The 15,706-nt window shown below is 27.1% G+C and overlaps 1 protein-coding gene across 1 annotated transcript in view; it reads right to left on the bottom strand.

Moving 5' to 3' along the window:
* The window catches only part of LOC117171869 (vacuolar protein sorting-associated protein 11 homolog), a 70,021-nt gene extending 61,476 nt beyond the window's left edge, over positions 1-8,545 (bottom strand). The window contains exons 1-3 of the mRNA XM_033359510.1: positions 8,415-8,545; positions 8,261-8,329; positions 7,708-7,881 (exon numbers count right to left, since the gene is read on the bottom strand). Of these exons, the coding sequence (XP_033215401.1) occupies positions 7,708-7,881; positions 8,261-8,329; positions 8,415-8,429 (258 nt within the window). The 5' untranslated portion in view covers positions 8,430-8,545. The remainder of the gene's footprint in view (positions 1-7,707; positions 7,882-8,260; positions 8,330-8,414) is intronic.
* Positions 8,546-15,706: the final 7,161 nt, after the last annotated feature.

Here is a 15,706-nt window from a genome sequence, read left to right as displayed (position 1 = left end):
ATTTCAAAGACTTCGCAAAGACTTCAGACTGCTTTCCAAAACTGCACAAATATTTCAATGATTTCTCAAAGATTTCAATAATTTCACAAATATCACCAAATTTTTTGAAAAGATTTCCAAATATATCAAAAAGATTTCGATGATTTTCTACAGATTTAAAAAATCAAAAAGATTTTCCAAAAAATTAGAAAGATTATGATGATTTCCAAAGTATTTCAAAAATATTTCCAAGGGTATGAAAAAGATTTCGAATATTTTGCAAAGATTTCAGACTAATTTCCAAAAGTGCATAAATATTTCAATGATTTCGATTATTTCACAAATATTTCAAATATTTTAGAAATTTTTTTAGAAAGATCAGAAAGATTTGAATGATCCAAGACATTTCCAAAGGTTTCATAAAGATTTCGATGATTTTCTAAAGATTTTTGAAATGTCTTGGATAGATTAAAACGATTTTAATTATTTCACAAAAATTAAAAAATATTTCAAAGAATGCACAAAGATTTTTATGATTTCTCAAAGATTTTAATAATAGTCAATATTTTGAAAAGATTTCTAAAATTATCAGAAAGATATGAATAATTTCTTAAGAATTTAAAAGATTTCAATTGTTTCAGAAATATTATAAAAGATTTTTAAGAGTATTTTAAATATTTCACGAAGATTAAAAAAAATGCAATGATACCAAATATTTCAAATATTTCGCGAAGATTTCAGACTGATTTCGAAAAGTGCATAAAGATTTCAATAATTTTACATATATCACCAAATATTTCAAAAATATTTCAAAATTTAACAAACATTTCATTGATTTTGCAAAGATTTCGAATATTTTGAAAAGATTTTAGATCGATTTTAAAAACTGCACAACATTTTTAATGATTTCAATAGTTTTACAAATATTTCAATTATTTAAAAAAGATTTTCCAAAATATCAGAAATATTTAAACGACTTCCAAAGAATTTCACAAATATCAAGTTTTTCAAAAGTATTTCAAAGATTTTCAAAGATTTCAAATATTTTGCAAAGATTTCATAAAGATTTCCAAGAGTGCACCAAGATTTCAATAATTTGATAAATATCACGAAATATTTCAAAAATATTTCATTGTTTCCCAAAGATTTTATATTAATTTTAAAAACTACATAAAATTGCAATGATTTTAATATCTAAAAAAATATTTTAAATATTTTAGAAAGATTTACAAAAATATCAGAAAGATTTCATAAATCCCACGAAGATTTAATAAATTTCACAAATATCATCAAGTATTTCAAAAATATTTCCAAAGGGTTTATAAAGATTTCGACTATTAAGCCAAGATTTAAGACTTATTTCTAAAAGTGCATTAATATTTCAATAATTTCTCAAAAATTTAAATAATTTCACAAATAACAAAAAATAGTTTAAAAAGGTTTGAATGATTTTCTAAGAATTTCCAAGGTTTAAATTATTTTACACATATTATATAATATTTTAAGAATACTTTAAATATTTCGCGAAAATTTCTACAAAAAAATTCAATTTTTTCAATTATTTCAATTATTTCACAAATATTACCAAATATTTCGAAAAGATTACTAAAAATATCAGAAAGATTTGCATGATTTCCAAAGGAATTCACACATATTTCAATAATTTCACAAATATCATCAAGTATTTTAAAAATATTAAAAAGTTTTCCAAAGATTTCAAATATCTCGAATAGATTAAAACGATTAAAATTATTTCATTAAAATTTTGTACAATTCAAAGAACGCACAAAAATTTTTATGATTTCTCAAAGATTTCAATAATTTCAAATATTTCGAAAAGATTTCCAAAAATATCAGAAAAACTTTAATAATTTCCTAAGAATTTAAAAGATTTCAATTATTTCAGACATATTACAAGAGATTTTAAGTGTATTTTAAATATTTCGCAAAAACTTCAAAAAAAAAAAAATTTCAATGATTTCTATAATTTTACAAATAATATAAAATATGTCGCAAAGATTTCAATAATTTCACAAATATCACCAAATATTTCAAAAAACATTTTAAGATTTGACAAATATTTCAAGATTTAAAAAATATTTCATTGATTTCGCAAAGATTTCGAATATTTTGCAAAGATTTTAGATAGATTTCAAAAACTGCACAAAATTTTTAATCTTTCCAATAGTGTCACAAATATTTCAAATATTTTAAAAAGATTTTCCAAAATATCAGAAAAATTTGAATGATTTCCAAAGGATTTCACAAATATCAAGTTTTTCAAAAATATTACAAATGTTTCCAAAGATTTCAATGATTTCACAAATATTACCAAATACTACAAAAATATTTAATTAAATTCCCAATGATTTTAGATTGATTTCAAAAGTTACACAACAATTGTAATGATTTCAATATTTCAAAAAATATTTCAAATATTTTAGAAAAGTTTACAAAAATATCAGAAAGACTTGAATGATTTCCAAAGGTTATCAAAAAGATTTAATAAATTTCACAAATATCATCAAGTATTTTAAAAATATTTCCAATGTTTTCATAAAGATTTCAAATATTTGCAAAGATTTTTTGATATTTTTGGAAATCTTTTTAAACTATTTTGTGATATTTGTGAAATTATTGCAATAATTTCACAAATATCACAAAATAGTTTAAAAAGATTTCCAAAAATATCAAAAAGGTATTAATGCTTTTCCATATTTCACACATATTATAAAAGATTTTAAGAATATTATAAATATTTAGCGAAAATTTTAAACAAAATTGTAATTATTTCAATCATTTCGCAAATATTACCAAGTATTTCGAAGAGATTTCTAAAAATATGAGAAAGATTTTAATGATTTTGTAAGAATTTAAAAGATTTAAATTATTTCAGACATATTATAAAAGATTTTAAGAGTATTTTAAATATTTTGCGGAGATTAAAAAAAATGTCAATGATTTCACAAATAATATCAAATATTTAAAATATTTCGCAAAGACTTCAGACTGATTTCCATAACTGCATAAAGATTTCAATAATTTCACAAATATCACCAAATATTTCAAAAATATTTCAAGATTTAACAAATATTAAATTGATTTCCCAAATATTTGAGATGGACTCCAAAAAATACAGAAAAACTGCAATAATTTCAATATTTTCAAAAAAATTTCAAACATTTTGGAATGATTTACAAAAATACCAGAAATATTTAAATGATTTCCAAAGGTTTCAATTATTTCACAGAATTTTCATATAGGTTTCATAATGTGCACAAAGGTTTCAATAATTTCCCAAAGACTTCATAAATTGCACAAAGATTTCATAAATTTCACACATATATGATCAAGTATTTCAAAAATATTTCCAAAGCATTCATAAAGATTTCGATGATTTTCTAAAGATTTCAAATATCTTGCATATATAAAACCGATTTGAATTATTTCACAAAAATTTAAAAAAGATTTCAAAGAATGCACAAAGATTTTTAAGATTTCTTAAAGATTTTCAAAAATATCAGAAAGATTTGAATAATTTACTAAGAATTTAAAACATTTCAATTATTTCAGACATATTATAAAAGATTTTCAGAGTATTTTCAATATTTCGCGAAGATATCAACAAAAAATTTCAATGATTTCAATAATTTCACAAATATCACCAATGTATTTCAAAAAATTTTTACGATTTAACAAATATTTAATTGATTTCGCAAATATTTCGAATATTTTGCAAAGATTTTAGATAGATTTTAAAAACTGCACGAATTTTGTAATCTTTCCAATAGTCTCATAAATATTTCAAATATTTTAGAAAGATTTTCCAAAATATCAGAAAGATTTTAATGATTTCCGAAGATTTCAACATTTAAAAAAAATATTTCAAATATTTTAGAAAGATTTACAAAAATATCAAAAATATTTAAATGATTTCAAAATAAATTTCTAAAATATCATCAAATATTACAAAAATATTTCCAAAGGCTTCATAAAGATTTCGAATATTTAGTCAAGATTTCAGACTGATTTCTAAAAGTACATTAATATTTCAATGATTTCTCAAAGATTTCAATAATTTCACAAATATCACAAATTAGTTTGAAAAGATTTCCAAAAACATCAAAAAGGTATTAATGATTTTCTAAGAATTTTCAAGGTTTCAATTATTTCTAACATATTATAAAAGATTTTTAGAATATTTTTAATATCTCGCAAAGATTTCTAAATTTTTTTAATGATTGCAATAATTTCAAAAATATTTCAAACATTTTAGAAAGATTTACAAAAATATCGGAAAGATTTAAATGATTTCCAAAGGTTTTCACAAAGATTTAATAAATTTCACAAATATCATCAAGTATTTCAAAAATATTTCTGAAGGGTTTATAAAAATTTCGAATATTTAGCCAAGATTTAAGACTGATTTCTAAAAGTGAATAAATATTTCAATGATTTCTCAAAGATTTCAATAATTTCACAAACATCGCAAAATAGTTTAAAAAAAGATTCCTAAAAATATCAGAAAGATTTGAATGATTTTCTAAGTATTTCAAAGGTTTCAATTATTTTAAACATATTATCAAAGATTTTAAGAATACTTTAAATATTCGCGCAAATTAAAAAAAATTTCAATGATTTCAATAATTTCGCAAATATTACCAAATATTTAGAAAAGATTTTCAAAAATTTTAGACAGATTTGAATGAGTCCCCAATATTTTCAAAGATTTTGGATATATTAAAAATATTTTGATCACTTAACAGACATTATAAAATATTTTAAGAATATTTTAAATATTTTTCAAATATTTCAATAATTTCACAAATATTTCAAATACTTTCAAAAGATTTCCCAAAATATCAGAAAGATTTTAATGATATCCAAAGAATTTCACACATATTTCGATAATTTCACAACGAAGATTTCAAACAAAAACTTCAATAATTTCTCTAATTTCACAAATAATATCAAATATTTCGCAAACATTTCAGAGCGATTTTCAAAAGTGCATAAGGATTTCAATAATGTCACCAATATCACCAAATATTTAAAAAATATTTCAATATTTTACAAATATTTTATTGATTTCGCAAAAATTTCGAATAGGTTGCAAAGATTTTAGATAGATTTAGAAAAATGCACAAAATTTTTTATGATTTCAATAGTTTCACAAATATTTCAAATATTTTTAAAAGATTTTCCAAAACATCAGAAAGATTTGAATGATTTCCAAAGGATTTCACAAATATCAAATTTTTCAAAAATATTTTTAATATTTCCAAAGATTTCACAAAGATTTTAGAGTCCACAAAGATTTCAATAATTTCTTAAATATCGCCAAACATTTCAAAAATATTTAAAATATTTTAGAAAGATTTCCAAAAATATCGGAAAGATTAAAATGATTTCCAAAGGTTTAATTAATTTTACAAATATTTAATATATTTCAGAAATATCATCAACTATTTCAAAAATATTTCCAAAGGTTTCATAAAGATTTCGAATATTTAGCAAAGATTTCAGACTCAGTTCTAAAAGTGCATAAATATTTCAATGATTTCTCAAAGATTTCAATAATTTCACAAACATCACAAGATATTTTCAAAAGATTTCCAACAATGTCAGAAAAGTTTGATTGATTTTCTAAGAATTTCTCAAATATTTCAAGAATTTCAAATATTTCGAAAAGATTTCCAGAAATATCAGAAAGATATTAATATAATTTCCTAAGAACTTAAAAAATTTCAATTATTTCAGAAATATTATAAAATATTTTAAGAGAATTTTAAATATTTCGCGAAGATTTGAAAAAAAAATTCAATGATTTCTATAATTTTACAAATAATATTAAATATTTCGCAAAGATTTCCAAAAGTACATAAAGATTGCAATAATTTCACAAATTTCACTAAATATTTCAAAAACAATTCAAGATTTAACAAATATGTCATTGATTTCGCAAAGATTTCAAATATTTTAGAAAGATTCACAAAAATATCAGAAAGATTTGAATGATTTCCAAAGGTTTTCATTAAGATTTTATTAATTTTACAAATATCATCAAGAAATTCAAAAATATTTCAAAGGGTTCATAAAAATTTCGAATATTTAGCTAAGATTTCAATAATTTCACAAACATCACAAAATAGTTTGAAAAGATTTCCAAAAATTTCAGAAAAGTTTTAATGATTTTCTCAGAATTTCCGAGGTTTCAATTATTTCACACAGATTATAAAAAAATTCAAGAATACTTTAAATATTTCGCGAAAATTTTAACAAAAATTGCAATGATTTCAATTATGTCACAAATATTACAAAATATCAAAATAGATTTGAATGATTTGCCAATAATTTCAAACATTGCAGACAGATTAAAAATATTTTAATTATTTAACCGATATTATGGAAGATTTTAACAATATTTTTAATATTTCGCAAAAATTTAAATAATTTCACAAAAATGTCAAATATTTCAAAACGATTGATAAAAATATGAAAATTTTAAAAATGATTATCTAAGAATTTAAAATATTTCGGATAGATTAAAAGGATTTCAATTATTTCACAAATATTATGAAAAATTTTAAGAATATTTTTAATATTTCGCAGATTTCAAAAAAACTTCAATAATTTCAAATATTTCACAAAGATTTACAAAAATATGAAATTTTAAAATGATTATCTAAGAATTTAAAAGATTACGGATAGATTATAAAGATTTCAATTATTTCACAAATATTATGAAAGGTTTTAAGAATATGTGTAATATTTCGCAGATTTCAAAAAAATTTCAACGATTTCAATCATTTCACAAAAATTTCAAAACGATTGATAAAAATATGAAAATTTTAAAAATGATTATCTAAGAATTTAAAATATTTCGGATAGATTAAAAAGATTTCAATTAATTCACAAATATTATGAATGGTTTTAAGAATATTTTTAATATTTCGCAGATTTCAACAAAATTTCAACGATTTCAATAATTTCACAAAAATTTCAAAAAGATTGATAAAAATATGAAATTTTTCAAAATGATTATCTAAGAATTTAAAATATTTCAGATAGATTAAAAAGATTTCAATTATTTCACAAATATTATGAAAGATTTTAAGAATATTTTTAATATTTCGCAGATTTCAAAAAAAATTTCAACGATTTCAATAATTTCACAAAAATTTCACAAAAATTTCAAAAAGATTGATAAAAATATGAAATTTTTCAAAACGATTATCTAAGAATTTAAAATATTTCAGATAGATTAAAAAGATTTCAATTATTTCACAAATATTATGAAAGATTTTAAGAATATTTTTAATATTACGCAGATTTCAAAAAAAATTTCAACGATTTCAATAATTTCACAAAAATTTCACAAAAATTTCAAAAAGATTGATAAAAATATGAAATTTTTCAAAATAATTATCTAAGAATTTAAAATATTTCGCAGATTTCAAAAAAATTTCAACGATTTCAATAATTTCACAAAAATTTCAAAAAGATGGATAAAAATAAGAAAATGTTAAAAATGATTTTCTAAGAATTTAAAAGATTACGGATAGATTAAAAGATTTCAATATTTCACAAATATTATGAAAGATTTTAAGAATATTTTTAATATTTCGCAAAGATTTCAATAATTTCACAAATATTAACAAATATTTCCCTAGTAGATTTGGGAGGGGTGAGTCAAAAATCACTGAAAATATATTTTTTTATACTCACGCCAATTGTGAAAAGAAAAGTGGAATGTTGAACTTGCTGAGCAAGAGATAAGGAAGTTTCGTAGGCTCGAAAAGTCAAAACTTCATAGGTTCGGTTGACCAAGTGAATATTTCCTAGACTGTCTCCGAAAACCAAATGTCCATTTCCACTCGTTGCAGCAGTTACTCGAGAAGTCTGTTTATAAAATTAGGATTTCTTTTTAATTTTTCATTAATCGAATTAATTTAATTAAAAAACAGTGAAAGAAATTGAATTTTATAGGATGAGAATGTAAAAACTTTTTTTTGGCAGGAACAGAAGCTTGCTTTAAGAATGGACCCAACTTTAGAAACCGAAATTAATCATCAACTCAGAAAACAAGATTCCAAATCTAAAAATAATATACTAATTTTTAAATTATATATTTTACAAGCCTAAAATGAGCAATAATCCCTACTCAATAAAGAAAATGAATCGTGTCGACAGTAAAGAAACTGAATAATTTCCCAAAAATGAATGTTATTTTAATTAAAAATTGTAATAGAAAAGTAACAATAGATTTTAATTTACTTACACCGAGTGTTTCTGCTATTTTTCCAGAATCCACTTCTTTTTTAAGATCAAAAAAGTTGAATCGGCGCCACTGAAACGCAAATTTCGAGGTTAGGATTCATAAAAATAACTCTTGTTTGCAAGCGACTCAAATAATCAAAAAAGTAATTATTAACCTCTAAAAACGCCATTTTATATTATCGTTTCACTTTTCCTTCATTGGTGATTATACAAGTTTTAAACAATTAAATTAAGGGGTTTTGAGTCTCAGTTTGACAGTAGGGGTTGGGTGAGAGATAATTGGTTTTCTGCCATATTTTGCAATTTTTATCCCCCGGTCCCGGCAAGTGGCGATTCTAGCGGGTAATTCAGTTACTAAATTTAAATTTATAGGCAGTCGGTAAAAAATTAGTATTCAGAGTTCTGCGAAAATTCAAATTTAATTGATGAAAAATAGCTTTTTTGATACAAATTGTTAATAAAGGGTTATCGTTCATTCGTAAAATAGAGTCGAAGTGCAAGTTATTCAGTTTGAATTGGAAAAATTAATATTGGATGTACGGTCAGTTATTCTTACATAGTTCTGAATTTAAAAAAACATAAAATTATTGTTTAACTGAGAAAAGGTTTAAAAGTACATGTTTTTCGCAAGTTTTCTATTTTGTTATAGTAATAAATAAAAAAACAAACATATTTTTAAATAAAAAATTAACTGTTTTGGAAAAAATCGTCTGTTTTATTAAATTTCCCTGTTTTGGATTAAGATTTAGAGGTGAAAGTTCCTTCTCTTTAGCTGAAAATTGGTCTTTTATTTTATTTGCTTTATTTTTTGTTAAAAACTGACCTTTTTTATTTAAAAAATTGCATTATTTGTTGAAAGTTAGACACTTTTGGTTGAATTCAATAGGTTATAGATAAAAATATTTTTTGAATGAAATATCAACTATTACATTTTACTTTGTTTGTTAGAGATTCATCTCTCTGCTTTTTGTGAAAAATTCGCCTCTTTTGGTTTTAAGATAAAACATTTGAATTTAAGTTTATATATCTCATTGAAAATTCGTCTCTTTTGTTTGAAAATTAATCCTAATGCTTAACAATTAATCTTTTCAATTGAAAAAATATTTTTCAGTTAATAATTAGATCATTTTCTTTTTAATTCCTTTTTCTTTTCTTCTTGTATGTAAAATAATTTATTTTGGTTAAAAATTAATTTCTTTCGTTGAAAATTTATCTACTTTGTGAAAAATTAATTTTTTATTTGAAAATTTGCCTTTTTGATAGAAAATTAATCTTCTTCTTTGAAAATTCATCTTTTTTCTTGAAAATTCATTATTTTTGGTTCAAAATTTAAGTATCTCGTTCAAACCTCCTTTTTCTTGGACCAATATTATTTGTTTTAACTGTAAAGTAAACTACATTGATTTTTGGTAACAAAATTTCTTTTTTAGTTGCAAATTCATTTCTTTGGATTATTTTTGAACTATTTAACTGAAATTTTTTTGTCGTTGTTGAAAATGAAATTTTGAACTTTAAAATTAAGTATTTCATTCAAAAATCGTCTTTTTGATTGAAATTCAAATGTTTTTATTTAATATTAAAATATTTTTCGTGGAATTTCAATTATTCAATTTTTCGTTGAAAATTAATTTTTTGTGGTTCAAAGTTTAAATTTAACTATTTCATTTTTGATAACAAATGTTTTCTTTTTAAGTTGAAAATTCACCTCTTCTGTTGCAAACAATATTAATTTTTTACAAAAAATAGAATAGTTAAATTTTCGACAAAACAGAGAGTTTTTCTAAAGAAAAAGATTACATTTCTGTTTAAAAAAAATCGAATTTTCAAAAAAAAAAAAAAAAAAAAAACTGGAATAATTAAAGTCAATTTGTAGTTAAAATGATGAATATTTAACTAAAAAAAAAATATTTTTTAATCAAATACACAAATTTTCAACTAAAACGGTACATTTTTTATCAAAACGAAAATGTTAATTTTTTAGTTAGTAAAATAAACATTCAACAAAAAAAGTAATGGGCAACATTTTGAAGACTATATTGAAAATATGCGGTTCAATTTAAGTTAATTAATTTTTTAAATAGAAAAATATTTAGAATTATATTTCTCTGAAAAAAGATCTTCTGACAATCGCTCCACTCCGAATCGAACCACAGAACTTCAGATTGACGGGCGGGTGCTTTCTCATTTAGGCTATTAGAGAGATCGAAAGAAAAATCGTTTTTTAGAAATATAAGCTATCTCAAGCTAGATGTTTGCATTTATGATAATAATAATACGATATATAATAATAATAGCCTAATTGGGAAAGTACCCGGCCGGCAATCAGAAGTTATGTGGTTCGATTCCCAGTGGAGCGATTGTTAGAAGATCTTTTTTTAGAAATATATAATTAAAATTTTTTTAAAATGTATGTTCCATCTTGTCAAAAATGAGGGTAATTATTTTCTATTTTTTGAAGAGTTAACTTGATCGATAGCATGGAGTAATACTAAGGTGACCAAACAGTGAGTCAAAAATATGGTCACCATTTTTTTGGACATAGTTCGGGGGAGGACGTACGTTAAATTGTAAAGTTTCGCCTAGCTTAGAGTGGAATATCTGCGACTGAATATCTGAAATTATATTTTTTTACATACTGTATTTTCCGTCACCTTTTTGCTCGCTTTATTCAAATAAAGTCCACATCAAATTCACAAAAAACGCAATGTCCCATCTCAAAACAAAACACTCGCAGCTGTCAGCTCTCAGCTTGCGCAGATATTCCACCCAAAACGAAGCGAAACTTTACAATTAAGCGTACGCACTCCCCCGAATTGTGTCCGAAAATTCGAGGGTCATTTTTCATTCGCGCGCGCATTGTCGTTTGATCTCCTTACTATTACTCCATGATCGATAGTTTTGATTTCAATTTCCACAGATTGTGGAAGTGACGTCTATACTGATCGATAGTTACTACTCTGCTGATCATACAGATTTACATTAAGGCCATGTGATGAGTATAACAGCTGATCAAGTCAGCCCTGAGATCAATATTTTTTCACCCATATTGGAAAATTTAAGTTTAAATACCGCGGAAAATTTGTTTCAAGAAATGTTAATAAATATTAAAGGATCGTTTGTGGCCTTGCAAAGAGTTGGAGGAAGAAGAACGTTTATTTATGAAAATAGTTATTATCGACAGACACATTTAGGTTTTACAGAAGAAGTTTCACTTTTAACCTTCTCTGACGATAATGCAATCTGTTTTACCCATAGACGCCTAGAAGTTCGAAGTTGTCTACTTGCTGCGCTAGTGCTGCTTTGACACAGCAATGGACATAGGAAACAAGGGACTAGGCATGCCATTGCGGGAGCGATGCAATGAGGGGGGAGGTCCGCCACCTTTTGATGTCCCGCGACAAACATGGCAGGGTCCACATCTTTATATTTTCATGCACAGTTTGTCGGCAAAAATGCTCGTGCGCATAATCAAATGGAACATCGTAAGATGGCGGCTCTCCCCATTCATGGAATTCTCCCCCCTCCAGTGGATTCAACCCCGCTCGCCGAAGTTAGGATCGCATGCCTAGTCCCGTGTTTCCTATATCCATGCTTGCAGGGTTTCACGACAGCACGGTCGGTATTTCTCCAAAATAGTCATTAAAAAAAAAAACTTTTTTCACTATTCCAATTATTTAGAACCAGAGACACATTCTTGTATGCCTTCTATTTATCGTGCCAAATTTTTAGCACGATATATCATTCCATGTGGACGTAATTTGGAAAAGAAAACTTCCACTGGTATTTCCTTAAAAAAATTTTTTCTCAAAATTTTCACCGGAACAAAGCAGAGACATGGATCGTATTACCTCCTCTTTCATTTTCTAAACTTTCATAGCGATACCTCATTTCGATTAGACGGAAGTTGTGAAAGAAAAATTAATGACCAAGTTTGGTCACGTGACCTTCTTGTCACATGGCCTTAAAGTAGAAAAATAATTATATAAATTATAAATGCATATATATGTTTATAAATATTTGATTATTTTCAAATTATGGTTGCTGTGGGTAGCGTTTCAGTCCAGCTCTCATTTGCATAGCATCCGATAGCTGATATCAGCGAACAGTGAAGGTGTTCGACCAAACCCTTGAAAACTGGGTGATAAGCAGTTGTCCGAAGATGTATTGTACTGAGAAGATTGCTCAACTGTTTGAACAATTGAGACTCGAATTGTCGTTCTCAGTCTCTTGCATTTAGGTGGTGGTCACTCACAATGGCGAGAATGTCTGAACATACTTTGATCCCGTTAGGAGTATACACGAGATGGCGCAACGATTGCACTCCCCGTACCCTCAACCGCTAGTATGAGTTAAAAATTTCCAAAATGGTCAACACTAACCACGGTAACTGTTCGTTGTTGCTGTTTTCACCAGCAACATACTTCAAAAATAATTTCACAATCTTCTATCTTCATAAAAACACATTTTCATGCAGAATAAAGTCCAAAAAAAGACTAGAAATGCATAAATAATTATTCTGAAAATTATTGATGTGTTCGTACTAGTTTTTATATTGTTTTCTGCAATTTATTTGTTATTCGGTCTATTATCTGAAAAGTATCTGGGTATTATCGCGATTATCTGAACGGCCATCTATTATCTTATCTCAGGGATATGAATATACGCTAGATGGCTCCAACGTCGACTTTGTTGCGACACTTCTAAAGCATTGAGTGACCACTGCCTGCTTGCAATCCAGAACGGTGTTCGAAACCTCGCTATCCAGCTCAGAAAATTGATTGATCGATTGTACGTGCTGTGAAATATCCTGGACCGGTATGCCTTCTGTCTATCGTGAAAACCTGTCAATGATGGTGAGATAGTGCTGGTACCCTTAAGGGGATTTATTAGACTGGCAAAACGGTATTCCATTTTAAAGATGCAATTTTGAATATTTTTTCCTGCTTTTTTTGCATACGGCATTCAAATGTTGGTCAATTTTGCTGAACAGCGTCGGTTTCTGGATGAAATGTTTATATTTGGTTTAATAATAAAAAAAGAGAGAACAATAGTGAAAAATTTTAGTGACACTCAGTGTGGACTCTCGTTGCATTCTCATCGACTCTCGTGAAACTGAAGCGGCAGGCACCCTGGGGCGCGTTAAATGGCGCGTCGAGATGCTTGTAAATCGTGATCTTTTTGATTGTTATTAGATGCAAAAAAAGCAGGTAAAAATATTCAAAATTGCGGCTTCAAAATGGAAACCCGTTTGCCATTCTAATGAATCCCCTTAAGAGTAATGCAAGGGTCCCACAAGATCTACCTGGATGTGGTTAAACCTGGACGTTGACAGGAAGAAAGTTCCAATCGCTGCTGATGCGTACCTGGAATTTTTTATCGCTGGCAAGAAATGCAGACTCTGGCTCAGTTTTTGCAGTGAGTCTTGATAGATGGCTAGACATACCGCTATGTAAGAAATCCAACAGTGGTCTTAATTCCAGGCCGAGATAGGTTATACAGTTAGTTGAAAACGGCTTGACGAATAGGCTGGATGACAAGAGGCCTCGCTGTGCTCGTCGAAGCATCACAGTATAGAGCTACGACAGTCTCTGTGTCCTGGACTTTCTTGAACTGCAATTCGAATCCAGGTTGAAGATACCTTTGCCATTCCTCACCATGAACCTGGGACAACGTTTTCACTACTTGGAACATGTCGAATATCAGTAGTGAATTGACGGATGAATTGTAGTTGTCGCAACAGTCGAGGATCACATTTGGTAGACTAGAGACTTTTTTTAGGGAGAGGTTCAATGCCATTCTCGGAAACTTCAGAACCAAGGAGCCTCATAGAAGATACTTTCCAGGAACATTTTTTTCGATTAATCACCGCATAATAAGCCTTGAGACGATCAAAAAGTTGCTGGAGATCTTTCCCATACTTCTCTACTAAAGATGATGCTACAAGGATGTCACAGATATATACGTACGTAAATTCGAGGCTCCTGAGTACATCGTCCACGAATCTTTGCTAAGTTTGAGCGGCGCTTCGTAGCTTCAAAGGCATGTACGCAATCTCGAAAAGACCAAACGGCGTCATTAAAGTGGTCTTTGAAATATCTTTCTCAGCGACAGGTATTTGGTGGAAAACTCGTACAAGATAGATTGTAAAAAAAGCTACTTACCATTCAGGGTTCGAGAAAAGTCGTGAATGTGAGGTAGTGGATACTTACCGGGGATTGTCCTTGCATTTAATCTTAGACAATTTCTACACATACGCCATTTTGCAGCTTTCTTAGGGACTAAAGTGGAGAGGTGAAGCTTAACGGCTGTTTAATGGACGAGAAATTGACATACCTATCATGTTTTGGAACTCTGCCCCAACTCAAAAAGTCATGTTTTTCGATTGTCTCTAAATTCTGGGAATATGTTCCCCTACCCAACAGTAGTTAATCCACAAACTTATAGACCAGGATTACCAACCCTCCCCAAGTGAGGGGGGGGGGGGGTTGAATTTTCAACCCCAATGCCTGCAGGGGTAGTTTCAAACGCCTGTAACTTCCTTTCTAATTACGCGATTTAAAAATTTTTATGAGGGTTTTAGAAAGTACTTTTTACACGCTTTCATCCTATTTTATTATTTATGACAAAAAAATTGTTTAAACAATTTTTTCAATAAACCAATTGTTTATTTAACTTTTTTCGCAATTTAGGCATCTACAATTTTTTTTTAAATAGTCTCAAAAGAAAGCTTGACTTTTTTACTATGAAAAATGTCTAATAAGAAAATGGACAAATTGAAATTCATTGAGTTACAGAGCCGGTTGTAGAGGGAGTCCTCGCGCTCGCACTCGGGCGTTATGCGGCAGCATACCGCGGAACAGTTTTCAAGTATGCCATTTTCTTGTATTACTCACATTGATCCAGAATTGCATGAAGTCATCGGAAAAAACTATTCAGTAATGTTAACCAGTAAGTTTGAAGAAGTTAAAAAATTTTAAAGTTGTTATGAAAAAATATTAAGTAAAAAGCACTTTCTTAAAAATGAACAGTATTTTTCTGAAGATAAATGATTCCTCACTTTTATAATTTATTATCCGACAATAATTGTTTATTGCTCTTGCAATTTTTTAAAACAAATACATGATTCAACCAACTTCTCACGTATAAAGTGTTTGAGTAAATAAAGTACTAACGGATTAGTAATTAACGCCTGTCGTCAGCCTACATCCTATCAAGTTATAGTTTCCAGAGTCTACCACGTGGAGGTGACAGTGCGATTTTAGACTCCTTTTATCTGCAAGATGATTCGGGGTGCTTAATTTTAATGAGTCCCCTCGCCTCTCACTTTCTGGGGTGCTCTTTATGATGTTCGCCTCTTCTTCGTACCAGCTTTCCACTTTTTTGGAGTACTATTCTGCTTTCGATTACGTTTAGGCTTCGGGAAAACCTCACTTTTCTCCTCATAGGA

Source organism: Belonocnema kinseyi, chromosome 1 (assembly GCF_010883055.1).
Source record: "Belonocnema kinseyi isolate 2016_QV_RU_SX_M_011 chromosome 1, B_treatae_v1, whole genome shotgun sequence".
In the NCBI taxonomy this organism is placed as follows: Eukaryota; Metazoa; Arthropoda; class Insecta; order Hymenoptera; family Cynipidae; genus Belonocnema; species Belonocnema kinseyi.
This window is presented reverse-complemented; position numbering and strand designations above follow the sequence as displayed.